This window comes from Porcisia hertigi, chromosome 33, assembly GCF_017918235.1.
Source record: "Porcisia hertigi strain C119 chromosome 33, whole genome shotgun sequence".
Taxonomy (NCBI): Eukaryota; Euglenozoa; class Kinetoplastea; order Trypanosomatida; family Trypanosomatidae; genus Porcisia; species Porcisia hertigi.
In genome coordinates this window covers 926,562-942,308 of record NC_090592.1, presented here as the reverse complement: position 1 = coordinate 942,308, position 15,747 = coordinate 926,562, and the positions used below count along the sequence as shown (strand labels likewise).

Here is a 15,747-nt window from a genome sequence, read left to right as displayed (position 1 = left end):
TCAGTATGAGCGAATCGTGCAAGTGAGAGAGGTTGTTCCTGCAAACATGACATACGGTGGACCTGATGAACGATGCAATACTCTCCAGAGGTAGTAGAGGGCGACGGGGGCGCGGGCGAAGAGGGGGGGAGAGGAAGGCGGACCTGGAGAGATGTCAAAGTCCAGGACAGCATACCAAAACGAAGCACTGCTGAAGAGGAAAAACGAAAATTGAAAGGGGGCATAACATCGAATACAAACAAAGAGGAGGAGATAAACCGAAGGATCGCTTACAACTTCCAAATACACAACTCGGTAAACACACGCACGCGGGCACATATACATATATGTATATATATATATATGTATGGGTGCTCACGAGAAAAACAGACACAATACCATGGGGTCTGTATGCAGGGAGAGTAACCGATCCGTGACAAAGCTTCACAGCCGCCCCCCCCCCCCCCCCACAAGCCTAGGCACTCAGTGATAGAAGCGCACTCACACAGCCACCTCGTCTTTAGAGGCTGGGCATACACACTCCACCCCCTCCCATACAGTAAAAAAAAAAAGATAGGAAAACGGGGGGTAGACAAAGCATCGTTCTTTTGTACATCATATTTTTTTTTCTTGCCCCTCCCCCCACCACAGACAGACAAACACGCATGAACACGCGGAGGAGACGCGGGCGTGCATGCATGGGGACGTCTCAGTGTGTGTACATCGCAACCTGGGCTGGAGCGCCCGCTCGAGTACACGCATCCCATCCAAATGATATGGAAAGCAGGCGCTCTAGCAGACGATACTCGCCCCATGCAATGCAATCCACTTGCACACACACACACACACAGGAAGACGCCAAAGATGAGCGTCAGAAGAAGTAGTAGCCAAGCACAAAAAAAAAGGGGGGGGGTAGAAGGGGAGTACTAAAAAACAAAAACGCTTCGAGCAGAACCAAAACTGTCCTGCGAACAAAACGGGAAGCAACCGAGACCGCGGGTGTGTGTGTGTCATGGTGGTGGTGGTGGTGATGGGCTACTCGTTTTCCCCATCTCGTGAGCCGCATCCAAAGCCGCGCCCGCTACCGCCTTCTTCTCGAACTCGCGGTCCTGCAGCCCAATAGCATCCACGATCGCTGGAATAACGAACCCATCCAACATGTCACATACAATGTTCTCGGCCTCTTCCTCGGTTGAAGGATGGCAGGGCGAGGGACGAGAAGCTTGGCGGGCGCGCTCGTTGTCCACGGCCACGGCCATGGCCGTCTCCTCAATCGCTGAACGCGTAGCGTCGTCAAGAAAGCACTGCAGAGTTGTGTCTGTAGCCCTCACATACGCCGCGTAGGCGACCTCGTTGCGGTCGCGCTGCTGGCGCACCTCTGCCCGACGGGCGCGCTCGGCCGCCTCGCGAGTCGCGCGCACCACCTCAGCCTCCGCCTGCAGGCGCCGCAGAGCCGCCATGTCCTGCTGGCGGCCCAACTCCTGGGAAAGAAATCCGAGCGTGTCGTGCACAACGGCGCCAAGCGCGCTGCTCACAATAAACTGCGCCTGTGACTCCCGTTCTGCTGCGAGTGCCTCCATCTTCCGTTGCGACGCTGCCTGCTGCTCCGCCGTCTGAGCTTTAGAGGCAGCCTGCAACTCCTCGATAAGTCCACGGCAGCGTTCGCGGCCGTCAAAGAAGTCGTTCTGAACGGCGCGGCCACGCAGTAAGCGCTGGAGGAGGATACAAGCGTCCTCCTGTTCCTCTTGTTCATCACCGTCCAGGACCAGTACCGGTGTCTCTGGCCGCTGCAGTTTTGGCGTGGCTCTGTACAGCTCCAGCACCCGCTGCGGACTCATCGCTGCCGCCTTGGCAGCCTCCGCATCCTCGGACGGGTACAGCTTGTTGTAAGCGTACTCGAGCGAGCGCAGGACTTTCTCTGCCTCACGGCGTTGGTAAAGCGTTGGCAGACGCTGCACCGCTTCGTTCTCTGGTGCAACAAACGTTTTCGGTGCAACCCGGTCCACCCGGACGCCACGCTCCGTATCAACGACCTCCGTCCCCGTCGGGTCAGCGAGCAGCTGCGGTCGTATATCATATTGGAACGCTTTCCTGGCTGCGCGAAGCCGAGCGTCAATACTAGAGCCACGAGCGGCGCCGCCTTGCTCGATCTGCGGGGGCTCGCCATCTGTGCCGTAGCGCGCGTAGAGAGCGATAGAGGGTTTGGATCTGACGCTCTTGGAGGTGTTGACGCTCTTCATGAAAGCGGTGGATTGGGGAACACCAACGATCTCCCCTGACTCGTAGGTTTGGCCCGGTGCGCAACCATTATCCAGTGCCTGTAGCTGCGCCATCTTGTCTATACCGCGCCTGCTGAACGCAATACGGCGCTTCTCGAGCGATGTCAGCCTGCCGCCTAGGGATTTGAGGTACTGTGACTTGATGGAATCCAGGCGACTCCGGTTGGCTTCCTCGCGAGCCCCCTCGCGCGCCAGCAACGATTCCCTGAGTCGAGCTAGCCGTTGCTGCTGTAGCAGAGACACATGCTCCTCGCGTTCTGCCCACTCTTTTTCCTCCAGTTCGTGGAGCATGGTGTACCTTGCCTCAATGGAAGCCGGATCGGTTCCTGTCGGCAGCGACGCCTCCACATCTCGACGGCGGCGCAGTCGCTGAATGAGCTCTACACCCTCCTTCCCAGCCGGCAGCCCGCCGTTCTTGTAGGTAAGGCACTGAAGCGCCAAGATCTCTGGAGTAGGTGCCCCTTCTGGAATCAAGTAGTCGGGCGAGTACGGGTCCGTCTGTGCTTCGTTGTCGCGATAGATTGTCTGCACCGACGCCGCTGCGCGCCTGCTCTGCTGAGCTTCCCCTGCGCCGCTAGTACCGTCGGTAGAGTTGTCGCTCTTGAGACTCGGGAGGTGATACGGTTTTGCCTTTCGCTGGGCGCCACCATCTCTGCGAACACGAGCGTTTCTGACTATAGTGTCGGGGGAGTTGAAGCGCGGCGGATGCCGTCCGAGGGCAGAGGCGGGCCGGGGGCTGTGGCGCCTAGCCGATCCGCTGCGTGGAAGAGAGGCGGCGTTAAACGGCACCAAAACGGATGGACAACTGGTGGCAAACTGCGCCTGCATGGGCTCCCCGGAGGCGGCGGACTTTGTGTTGTTGCTGGTGTGGTCAAACACGGTGTTGTCAGGTTCGACAGGACGACGAAAGAACTTCACGCGATCCCGCCCCTCCACCTCCGTCGCAAACCCGCGACCGCACGGCAAGTTGCGCACCCGCTGCTGCCTATACATCCTGTCGACTCGTACGCGAGACGAGAAATATTTTTTTCAAGTGAGGACGAGGAGCGCCCCACGTGCGTCCGTGTATGCCTGACAGGGCGTAGACCCTCACAAGCGACGACTGAGACCCCCTCGTATGCGCAACCGTGTCGGGGAAGCAACAACAAAAAAAAAGGCTGTAGACAAAAAGAAACCCAAGGCAGACACGAACTTGTCGGGGCTGCTCCGAGCCCCTTGCCTTTTTCACCACCACCTCCTCTTCTCGGCGGAATGGCAAATGTTGCCGTGGAAAAAAATAAGTAAATACACCGATCTCTAATATTGTGTGGCACGTACCGTCCCCCCTCGCCAACTCCGCACCGTAGAGCGATACCGTATGTGTGCCCTTGTTGCCGCTGAAGCGCACCGCGTATGCGAATGACCTTTTGTGTATACGCGCGTGTGTGTGTGTGTGTGTGTGTGTGTGTAGTGGTGGTGGTGGAGGGGGTTGTATAGAGGAGCGAAGGAAATAGGGACCAGAGACGAGCTCAAGGAACAGCACAGAAAAGAGGACAAAGCGTCGGGACTGAAAAATCCACACACGCATCCATCAGCGCGAGTCTCCCCACCTGCCCCCAAGACCAGAGGGGGAAAACCCCGAAGTAGACGAAGGGGTACATATATATATACAGAGAGAGAGAGAGTCGTACCGAGGCCATGAAAGCGACTCTGCGTATTTGTTGCAATCGACTCAACCTCTGACTGTGGATAAGTTTATATTTGTATTTTTGCATATTTGCATGTGTGCTCGTGCGCGGTTCCCCAAGAGACTCCCCTCTGAGGGGGTAACCCGCTCCAAGTAAAGCGAAGTGCCGAGGTTCTTCTCCGCGCTAGTAAGGGTGTACCTCACCCACCAGATGGATCGTCTAAAGCCTCGAGCTGAAGAAGCCCATAAAAAAACTGATCAACTCGAGCCAAACAAGGAGTGCCTCGGGGATACAAAAAAAAAGAAGCACACGGCGTATTGCATACCTCGGGTCCACTTGACAGCCTACTACGGACTCTAGACCACCTACACAAAACGCCACGACACCCCCTCTCTGCCGAAAAGGCAATACACACTTCTTGTCGTGTCAGAGTCCACCCACCACACAGAAGACGGTTGAGATTGGGAAAGCGGTAGTATAGACAACGATCAAAAAGCCTACAAGCACTTTGTCAAGCCTCTCTCACCGAGAACACTCCCATGGATGTCCCGGGGGATGAGCAGGGGGGAGGGGGAGGAGGATGCACCAAGACTGCGCAAGCATCGAATTATGCCAACGACGCCCCTTTGTAGTTCACGATACCTCTTCCTTCCATCCCTGTGTGTGGGTGTGTGTGCGGTAATAATGGGGTTTGCTCGTTGCCGTCATAATGATGGTCCTGTGTGGAGGTTTGCGGGCGTGGGTGTGCATCGTCTGGAATATGGAGTCGGATCGAAGCGAAAAAAAGCAGCCAATGGAGATGCACACACACTCACACCGACGAGTGGCCCAGAAATGAAGACAGAAGAGTGCCAGAACGACAGCGGGGGGAGGGAGGGGAAAGTGTAGAGGTGAGTGTTAAGAAAAGGAGAGAAAGGATGAACGGTGGCGGCAGCAGCGGCCACAAACACACGCGCTGATGGGGAGGGGGGGGGAGTCAACTGCGTGATGGTGCGGGGGCATGGGCAAAACTTTTTTCTGTGACGGATGCCGAAGCCTCGGGCGGTGGGGGAAGAAAAAAGAGGGCGTGGTGAAGCCCCACATGCAACGCAGTAAAGAAGGATGAGTTCAGCTCAACAAATCTGCCACTGCCCAGGCAGAGTCAAAAAATGAATCGTCTTAAACAGAGCGGAGGGCTGCACAGAGAAACAAGCGCACGGCTGCGCTGAGGAAGGGTACAAAAAAACACACACATACGTACACAGATGTGTATAGATATGTATATATAATTATATATACGCATCCCTTCATTACAGGAGTGTATGTGGGGGGCAATGTGAAGTGAGCTCCAGGCGAAAGCAGTCAGACGATTCAACTGTGATCAACAATGCAAACGGAGAAGAGGCGGAAACGAAAGAAAAAAGGAGAGAGCGCGCGGCCTCGGCACCCCCGACACGGAGCAACATGCGAGCAAATGCACGCCACGATCGGGGAGGGAAAAAGAAAAAGAAGCTTCTGGCAGAGAAGAAAACTTCTGAGACACCGCCATCCAGAATGAACGTGTCCCCGCCATTACAATCATAACAACAACAACCGCCCCCTCTCCCCCTCCCCTATCATGGTGATGGGGTGACAGTGAGAGAAATGGTGTCACACTCTGCTCACAGCAGCACAAAAAAATTGCCGGATTACGCACGCGGTGTACCGTGAGAGATGTTCCCTCACGACTCCGCTGCGTTGAAGCGGAAGATGGACGCCTTCACACGTTGGTTCACCCCAGTCAGGAACGGACGAGCCTGATAGAAAAAAAACATCACCAGCGGAAACCGCGCAAACTCCAGCATCTCGTTCACCACAAATGCAAAACCAAAGTTCGAGTACGTGTCCCACGCCTCCACACGCTTGAAGAAAACCTCACGATCGATAAAGGTTTGTAAAAAGAAGAAGAGGAACTCGAAAACGGCATCTTTGGGGAGCAACCCGCTGGCAAATCCGAGGTAAAGTATCGACAAGGGGGCGAGATACGCAAATATGTAGAGTAGCACAAACGCCTTTCCCTGTCGCTTAAAGAAGTTAAAGCCCTTCTTCCACCGCCGATCGTTGTCGTCACGCATTCGATCCAGCTCCAGCTCAAATGTGCGGTCCGTCTCCTCCGCAACCTCGCGGAATCGCTCCTTGCGCTTTTCCATACTCTCGCGGCGATGCTCACGCGCACTGAAGAGGAGGCTGTTCCCCTTGGATACCTTCGAGTCGGCCTCGCTCATGTACTCCTTCGTACTCTTGGTCACCCACCGGTTGTGCATCGCACGCTTATTCTTGTTGACGCCAAGCAACGTGTCACTTGTTTGCTCAAACTGAACGAACCGCTTTGAGTTGAGAAGGAAGAGAGAGGATGCCACACCTCCTCGGGCGTTCCCGATGCTGTTGGCGTTGCTACTACCGGCCAGACCACCTCGAAGGCAACGAGCGCCAAGCGCACCAAAGCGAATCGCTGGCGATAGTGCGCTGCGCCTTGCGGAGACCGCCGTCGCCGTCACTGCGGCCGCGCTACCGCGCAACTGTGTGTGAAGAATGCGAGAGAGCATCACCTGGAGAAACAAGACAAGAAAAGCGTGTGAAAGACGCGTGTGATGGACCGAAGGGAGGAGGAGGGGCGATACTTTCCCGTGCTGATCGAGGTAGAAACTATCGCCGTGGTTAAGTATAATAGCCAAACACACGTAATAATAAAACGCGGAGCGGCGACACGGCGTGTCGGTACCTTTGTGTGCAGACTTGTTCGATTATGAGAAACGCCGCGGAAGAGAGAGAAAAAAAAAAACGCCGTCAGCCACAACGAATGAGCAACACGCAGCCGACGCTCTGACGAGGTGTAACAACAGGAGGGGGGAGGGGGGAGGAAGAGGGACCACAACCTATGGATGAGGAGGAGAAAGAAAAATGAATCGTGTAAGGAAGATCTTCACAAGAACGTCAGCAGCGCCGAGCTCTGGCTGCTGCACCGCCTACCCTACATAGCCCGGGCTGTGTGTCAGGAGCGTTGAACACGGGAAGGAACGGCCCTTAGCGTTCTCGTGCCCAGCGAGAGTCGCAGGGTGGAAAGGGAAGGGGAGGGGGGAGGGGGAAGGAGAAGCGAGCTTTTTCTTCCTGCTCTCCACCACTCCTGCAGTCTCCCGCCTATCATAAAGAGATGAGCTTGGATTGTGTTGATAAACGTACGGTAACCGGCAACTCCGCCAAAAAGAGAGTCCGGACAACGGCAGGTGTGATAAAACACTGAAACCCCCGAGCACAGACGCAGACACATTGAGCGCGGAAGACTCAAGACTGGAAGGCCAGACGAGTTCAAAAATGGAGAGGAGGGCTTCATGCGGGGAAAACAAAATAAACAGGGAAAAAGAAAATTTTCATCCACTGGCTGTCGCTATAAGTATAGATAGAGAGAGAGAGAGCGTCGTGAATCGAGAAGGGGGTGCGCAACGAGCTAGCGAGATGTATTGGTCCACACATTGTATGTATGACTGAGACACAAGAGCGAAGAGTACCAAAAGAAGAAGAGGCTCGCCTCTGCGTCACACACAGCCACAACCAGTTCAGCATTCATACACGCGGACTAGTACAGCTTACCTACCCCTCTGCTGCATCACCGCCATCATCGCCTGCAAAGTGAGTCCGCCCCTGCTACCACCCCTTTCCGCTCCTCTATTTTATTGTTTTACAGCAGCAACGGCACTCGCCCCTGACGTTGTCATGTCATCGCCTACAGACTCAATCTCCGCCTCTCGCGCCGCATCATCATCGAACTCGGTAGCCGGTACTGAGGCTGCATCATCGTAGCGATCAGAGGGCCCAAAAGATGAGGCCGCCTTGTCAGCAACGACACTCGCACTCGCCGACAGAGACTCCACAGCAGCAGCCACCGCGCTTTTCGAGAAGAACGTGTAGTTACTGAATGCACAGCGACTCGCATCGCCCTCACCAGAGATGCCCTGGTCCCTGGCCATGCTCTTTAAGGCAGCGTGATACATGCGCTCCGACTCTTCCTCAAGCACGGATTCCATAGACTCTTCGTCATCCACTGCATCCTCGCTGGACTCGATCTTGACGTCCAGCTCGCTGTCGGCGTCGTCGACATCCGCGTCGACATGTGCAGCGCGTTGCATCTCAGCAGAATGGTGGTGAGCGTCAGTGAACGGCCTTGGTGAACTGGCGATGGGGTCTGGATCAGCAACGAGGATTGTCGCCACCTCTTCCATCTCGTTGGAACCCTCATCAGATGAGTCGTCCACACTACTGTTCAGGCTCTCGGAAAGTTCGTGTTGAAGCGCAGCCTCCAGGAGTGCCGCCTCCGCCGCAGAAGTCGCCGACACGCTGGGCGAAGGAGCGGTGCTACTCGTGTCTTCGAGCCCCAGTCCCTCCAAAGACGCGGAAGATACGAAAGAGGAAGCGCCCGTCCGCTGAAGTGGTGCCGTGCTGTACGGCAGATCGTCCCTAAATACATCACGCGCTTTGCCCTCGGCGACGGGATCCACAGGGAAGGAAGGAGTGTCTGTGTCCTCCTCGTCCACCTCGGCAAACAAATCCTCGACAGATGGGGGCGCCACCGCCGCGTTGGGGGCGACCGGCGACGACAGAGGAGCCTGTCCACCCGCAGTCGCATGTACAACGTGGTAACCAGAGGTCTCGGCAGCTGGTGACAAACTCATAAGGGCTTCTGGGGTAAAAGAGGAGGCCAGGCCGTCCTCCGCAGTGCTTCGTCGAGGAGACGGACCGGTGGGCTCTGTCCCACCGCGCCGACTCCACTGGGAGAGAAGGGCATCAGCTACCGCTTGTGGCCTTGCTTGGTGCGCAGCCTCGTCGGGATTTCGGCATGAAGTGTGCATGTAGCGATGCTCGCACATGCGCGGCTGAGCACCACTCGGTAGCTCCACTGTAGCCACCATGACGGAACTCGTATTGGGGAAAACCTCCCGCCTCTGGGGACCGCATCTATAATAGAGCGTGGGCTTCGACAAGTAGTGGCGCACAGACCTGACCGTGCGCAGCGCCAAAGCCCTACGCATGATCATCATCCTTGTGCCTGGGACCCCCCAACCCCACCTTCCCTCCTCCCCCCCCCCAGACCAACGCGTTCTGAACCCACCGGCGGAAAACACCTAACCACAATGACACACACTCACACACACACGTCAAGGCAAACACCGAGACCGATGAGGAGGAAAAAAAAGGAGAGGTGGGGATAAACAAATACTGTCACAAATAAGAAATTGTAAAAAAAGGTCACGCCTTCGATTCGCAAAAAAAAAAATAAAGAGCGGATGTGCGACTGTGTTTGTGACAACGGGGCGGCTGTGAGCCAACGAGGCGATGAATGAAGAAGGGGGACATGGTGGGGGTAAGGAGAGGTAGTCACAGAAAAACGGACGTGCAGCCAGGGTAGTATGTCTACGTCTGTGTCAGTACGTGGAGATGGTGGGTCATAGCCGTTGCAGTGACGCGGCACTTCTACGAAAGGAAGGAGTGCGCGAAAGGCTTGCGCATCCAAGCGTGCGGCTGTTAAGGTCGCCCTGCCGTCAGGCATATCTGTGAGTTCGTGATGGAGGGAGGTGGGGTTGCTTCAAGTCAGGACCTGATGCGGCAATCCACTCCTCTTTTTGTGTGTGTGTCGGTGGTGCGCGCACACACTACCCTGAGTCCCGTACACCTCAATTACACGCCATGGCCGGAGCCCATAAAGAACTAGAAGCAATAACAACATGTGCCTTGGACATGAACCTCTGGTTGTCCATCGAGTGCATCCGCTTCGACTGTAGTGAAATTGTCTACAGCCCCGCACGCCGTGGAGAGGGGGGAGGCGGAGGAGACCAAAACCGCAGACGCTCGCCTCTTTTCGTCCTTTCGAGGATCAGCGGAGCTTACAAAGAGCCGGTGTACATGTGTAGATCGCTCTCTCTCTCTGTGCGTGCGTGCAGGATTCGGGTGACTGGGCCAGCGGCTTGCCTATTCAATGGGCAAGGAAAACTCCGATATATATGCACACACACGAATATACACAAGCACACACAGACAGACAAAGGCACAGAGCAACAGGCAATGCGATAGGGGAGGAGAGGGGGGGGGGGGGCAAACGTGTACACTGTCGTGCAGAGTTGAAGATCACAAATCCCATTTAGTTAAACTGCAGTGATACAACACAGACACACAGACATGACAAGAAGGAAGGAGAGTCTAGATGAACCTAATAAAAAAGCAGATTGTTTTCAGTAATAAATAACATTTGAAAAAAAAGTGTAAAAAAAATAGAGTGCAAGTCTCCAATTGCAGTGAGTGTCAAGCCAGAGGCCTTTTCAATGGTGCTGCATGGTGAGAAGATGGCGACAACGACTGGAAGCGACGGCTGCACCTCGGTGTCCCACACCTCGCGGGTGCAAAAAGAACTGAACTGCCTCCCTCTCAAGAACAGAATCACCAAGTGAATGAGGAGGGGGGGGGAGGGGTTCGAACCTATTCGTGCCCCATGATCTGCAGAAGACCCTCGATAAAGCCGTCCATCCGCGTCTGCCACCCGTCCCTCTCACTCCCCAAAGGAACCTGATAAGTTTTCTCCGTAGAGTATGCAATCACGGGAATCGAGGAAGAGTCGCTGCTCACGGCTTTCGGAAACCTGAGCGAGAACTCATCTTTTAAATTGAATTCGATCTCTTCGACTTGAGTCGGCGGCGACGGTGACGACCGCAATGATACCGGGTGCGAGGGAGGTGAAAGTGCGCTACGAGGCGTTAGACTCTGTCCCGCACCGAAAGATTCTCGGATCGGGTGCGTGCCGAGGAGCCGCACGGAACCCCTCCCCCCCCCCCCTCCCGCTGCAGGGTCGACTAATGCCGTATTCCCCTTCCCTGGGCTGTGGAGCTCGCCACATTCTACGCTGTGGAACCGCACTTCCCCAAAACCCACAGATGTGTCCTCACCGAGAAAGCACATCAACCTCATCACAGCATCCAGACAGGCGCGGCGGTGAACGTCCAGGGCGAGAGAGGGAGGACGACAGCGAAAAGCTTCCGAATTGGTGCTCCTTCTTGTCCTCATCATGGCCTTTCATGAGCACAGGGATCCGCGGACTCGACAGATGAGACCGACTCGCGGGTGATATGCGAAGCCTCGGATGCGCAGCACATGCTGTAGACCTGCAGTAGCGTTCGTCTTCCGGCGATGCGGACGGGGAAGGACGAGCGGCACCTTCACGCATGAGATCGCCCTTGGAAACGCCCACGCAACCCCCGCTGTATGCCGGGTGCGCCCGGAAAGGGTAAGGCTGCTGCATTTCGGTCAGTCGAGCGGCTTCGCGCCCCTCGCGCATCATGCGGCGCAGCTGCATACCCGCACCCAGCACCAGCCCCCTACGAGCAGCGGCCTCTTCTCGCTGGATGAGGTGAAAGCCGTGCGTGACCAAAACCGACTGCCGTAGCTGCGCTTCCTCAGCACGGAGAGAAAAACGAAGAGGCGCGGTCAAGGCAACGGTCCTCCTGAGCAGTATCATAGGTCTGCGACACTGACATCGCCGACAGAGACAACTGACATGGTACTGGCAACGACACGGCATCAGGGACGGTGAGCGGGCTCGTTCGCGGGAGGTGGTGTGATTGAGACGATGCAACCGGAGCAGAAGAACAATCCTCATCAAGGGTGTCTCCATGGCTGTAGAGGCGCTGCATTAGAGGCCCAGATCCGCCACTGTGAGCCGCAATGTCGGCGACGTGTGAAGAAAAATGCGTGTATGGGCAGCCGAAGAAGTCCTCGGTGTCGAGCGGCAGAGCTTCAACACGGCGGCGCACGAACTGCTCCAGCTGCGACTCGCTGTGTGACAACACAGAGGGGCGTGATAGTTGCACCTCCCACGGCCGTTGGCACGCCGTTCGGCCACGTCTTGGGACCGAATATCGACGGTGAGACCGATTCGTTCCTGTGCAGCGAGGCCACCTGCCGTGTTGTTGTAGAGAAGCCATGCAAAGGTTTGACGGATGGTGCACAGCCGGCATGCGGCCTGGTCAAAGGAGATGCGAATGCGGTATGCTCTCGTCTGAAGATAGTGCAGGCGTGTCCCCAGGCGCCCCCCTTATACCTGACTGGGAAGCGCTCGTACGATTCACTTCCTGCGCCCTCGGCGGTAGTGAAGAGTAGCGGGTGAGCATGCCGATCTGCCCTCCCTGAGTCTCATAACAGAATGGTGCCTGTCGGATTAGCTGCCTCGAGGGGGGGAGGGAGGGGGAGGGGGGTCCCCTGATGCACGTCAGCAGTAGTTGCGGAGCACACAGCTCCTCGATGGCTGCACCGCTGCACTCTGCTCGGAGACGTACAAAATGATGTTGCCTACGCTGACAGCGCTGCAGAGGCTCCAACTGTCCACGAAAACATCCCGAAACCCGTCACATCACCGTTTCGAGTGCGAGGGGAGATCGACCGAAACAACAACTCTGCTCTCACGACATCAAAGGGCTGGGCTTGCATCGTGGCCTTCGCCGCCACGCCAGCGGGGGCACCACAGCATTGATACGCTTTCAAAGACGCCCTCCCGGTTGTGGGGTTTGGGCATGGGCTAATCGGCGCGTCTGACTTGCAGGCGCCAGAAGCGTCCTGACACGTTACTGGCACATACCGGTACGCATGAACCTGGCCGGAGCCTCTCCAGCAACAGGATGTCGCGGAGGGCCTCCAGCCGTGGGGGCAAGGATAATGGCTCTGTGCGCCCTGACGAGTGCACGGCAACGTGTTTTCCCCGCTGCAGGCGCCTCCGTCTGCCTGACTCTCGCGATGTAGCAGTTGCCTCGCCGATGTGGTGACTGCTAAGCCGGAGCCAGTCCCCTGCTGGTGCTCGAAGCTCAAAAGACTCGATCATGTCTGCGGAGCTGGAACACCGCCTCGGTCGTGCTGCTGAAGCCGGCTGGGTCAAGGGTACCTGTGAATCCAATGATGAACGAGTGTCGGCGACGCGATTGGTGAAAGCGTTAGAGTGGGCCGCCGAGCGAGACAACTGCGGATCAGCCGACACATGTCGCGGCGGCAACAGCAACGAGCGGGAGGGCCTCTCTGATATCGGTGCGAAACAAAACGCAGTGGTCCCGGTGTACGGCACCAAACCGGGGGGAAGTTTCCCCCACAGCGGCTTGTGTCGCCAAGATAATATTTGTGGTCCCCCGAAGCACCGGCATCGCCATCAGCGCGGAAGGTGCCTGATGAAGTTGTCGTGATCACACACACACACACACACACCACATACCATACCCCCGCTGATGCGTATCTCACAAATAAATATAGATTTAATCTCCCTTTGCAGAATCAAGTTGGGTGGAGATAGAGAGCTTGCAAGTATGCTTGTGGCAGCACATGGGGCGAAGCGCTGGCAGGGGGGGGGGGCTTTACTGGGGCTAAAAAAAACGAGCGTGCCGTGAAGCCACGTACAACAAAGTAGGGAAGTAAAGAGTACGGGGAATGGGCGAGTGAGGGAGACGAACAAAAACTGAAAGGAAGAAGAGTGAACAGAGCACGTGGAAAGGGGGGGGGGGAAGAGAAGCAGCAAAAAAAAAGAATCATACAACGAACGTATCCCCACTGGCAGGGCAGACGTCCGAGAAAGAGATGAGAGGGGGAGTCAAGTAAAGGAGGAAGACAACGCAGGCGTAAGAGGGGTCGCAATGGTGAGCACCTCATCAGCCGCTGCCCCTGTACTAGTTGCTACAATTGCCGATGTCCCCCCCCCCACCCCACCACCCCTACCCCTGATTCTCTTGAAAGAACTCTCTTAACACCAAGGGAAGCCTCTGCGCGTGGCTCCATCCTATTCACCTCCTTCCTTCCTTCAGTGGCGATAACAAAGTGTAGGTTGCACCGCAATGAATGAAGAGCAGCCCGCGGAGAGCTAGTGAGAGTGCGTAAGAGAAGAACAAGAGAAAAAAAGGGGGCCTCAGGGACAGCGGAGACTTGGTCGCAGCAGCCATGTATACCTGAACGCAAGGTGAAACAGAAAGCACGCCGTTGAAGCCAGAGAGAGCGCAGACGAGGCGTAAGGTGTGCTGGTGAGCGATAGCGTGCCCCCCTCCTCATCCTCCTCCTCCTTCTTCTTCTCGCTATGATTCGCTGGGGGTCGTACTTTCATGAACCTAATCCCCTTCACGACGAGCTAAAAGATGCAACGACAGAAAAAAAAGGCACCCAAAAGATGAAATCAATGCAAAGAGTGGGAAGAGAGGGCACAGAACAGCCAGGGGAATATCAGAAGAGGAGATGATATATATATATTTTTTTTTCTTCTCAAGTGCGCCAGATGAAGGGAGGATCACCAACCACCCACTCCCTCCTCAGCGTTCCTTTGCTCATGAGCAGCTTAAAAAGAACCGCCGAGACCGACAACAACAAAACGCGTAGAGCAACACCCGCCCGAGGATCACCGCGAATAGCGAGAAAGAAAACCCTTACATCCAATGGCGGTTCACACCAGCACGTGAGGGGGTAAGCACCAAAAAAAAAGGCGGAGACAGGGGGGAAATACGAGCTAATGCTCTACATAATGTGTATGTAGGCTCTTCACCAAGTGAACTCTCCTGCCCCCTCCCTCACGTTTGCTTTGTGCGCCCCCCCCCTCCCCTCTTCCCTCACCAGGCCCACAGAGCCCTGACCTCTTGTCTAGATCATAAATGGCGTGTGAAACCACCGCGAGAATTCACGAGGCGCGTTGTCCGGCCCTCAAAAGCGCATGCGGCCGTACCAACCGCAACAGAAAAAAAGATGCGGAGTGTCACCACCACACCACAGCGTTCGAATGCGAGAGGGGGGATGGAAGAGGGGAGAACACGCAAAGCGGGAACGCAACGGCGCTCTTCGCTCTGTATGTGCGTGTGTGTTGTTGCTGCTACTGTTGCTGATTTTTTTTTTGACGGGAGGAATTCGCCTGTCCACGAGAAACACACACGAAAAGAAAGGAAAGAGATGAGCACATACGCAGACATCAAGAAAGGAAAAGCGGTGCACGCATCCCCGATCAGCATACAAGTCGTAAAGGTACACATATATGTGAGGGAAGGTGTCATACATATCTGCGAACAGAGCGCAGAAACCCCTCGCTTCCAACGTGACGTTCTTCCCTTCCATAGCCCAAAGTTGTTCGCCGACCTCGAGAGTCCGCAGACCCTCCCTCTCGAATGGGATTGCGGACCTCTACATTGCCCCACTAACTTGGGGTGCGAAAGTAAGACGACCCAGGGTGGAGAGGGTTGAGAAAGAGACACCAACGGGGGGGGGGCGGTGAACAAGAAGGAAGGAAGGGGAGGGAAACGTATCCTCACAGCACTGTAGTCAAGGTTCGAGCAGACAACATGTAAGGGATAGACGCAGCCAAAGCATCGGAACCGACATGAAAACACAGAAGAAGCTCATACACGCTGTGAGAGGAAAAATGGGAGTAGGATGTATATATTGAAGTGTGCTGCACCTTCATGATATGGCAGAGATGAAGCCCATCACTCAACCTAAAAGAAAGACAGCAACGCAGAGAGGGAGCGAGTGTGTCTCGAAAAAGGGGGAGCAGCAGCGCAGGCTGTCACAGACATAAAAAAAAAATTTCATCACGGCCTGCCGCATTACAGTGCGCGCAGATGCAAAATAAAGGCAGAGGCCAGTCCCTTCACCTCGTTAGTGACTTGGGCTGGTGCACGCAAATAAAAAAACTAGAAACAGTGAGATACGGGAAAGAAGAGTAACCCTCAGCCTTTGTGTTGCTCCAAGGTTGTGGAGTCCCCCCTTGTGTTTCACACTTTTCCAACTTTGTACACACTGCCCTATCCATGCAAACC

General features: G+C 55.7%; 3 protein-coding genes across 3 annotated transcripts; all 3 read right to left on the bottom strand.

The window, feature by feature from the left end:
- Positions 1-989: 989 nt before the first annotated feature.
- On the bottom strand, positions 990-3,251 carry JKF63_02251 (uncharacterized protein; the record flags this gene model as incomplete). Its single annotated transcript, XM_067898291.1, has 1 exon — positions 990-3,251. One exon carries the CDS (start codon positions 3,249-3,251, stop codon positions 990-992), a length of 2,262 nt encoding a protein of 753 aa, XP_067754448.1.
- A 2,374-nt stretch (positions 3,252-5,625) lies between these two features.
- On the bottom strand, positions 5,626-6,489 carry JKF63_02250 (uncharacterized protein; the record flags this gene model as incomplete). Its single annotated transcript, XM_067898290.1, has 1 exon — positions 5,626-6,489. One exon carries the CDS (start codon positions 6,487-6,489, stop codon positions 5,626-5,628), a length of 864 nt encoding a protein of 287 aa, XP_067754447.1.
- Positions 6,490-7,611: 1,122 nt separating this feature from the next.
- JKF63_02249 (uncharacterized protein) lies at positions 7,612-8,976 on the bottom strand (the record flags this gene model as incomplete). The annotated part of the gene is made up of 1 exon (XM_067898289.1): positions 7,612-8,976. The coding sequence occupies one exon, from the start codon at positions 8,974-8,976 to the stop codon at positions 7,612-7,614; it is 1,365 nt and encodes a 454-aa protein (XP_067754446.1).
- Between the last annotated feature and the right edge of the window lie 6,771 nt (positions 8,977-15,747).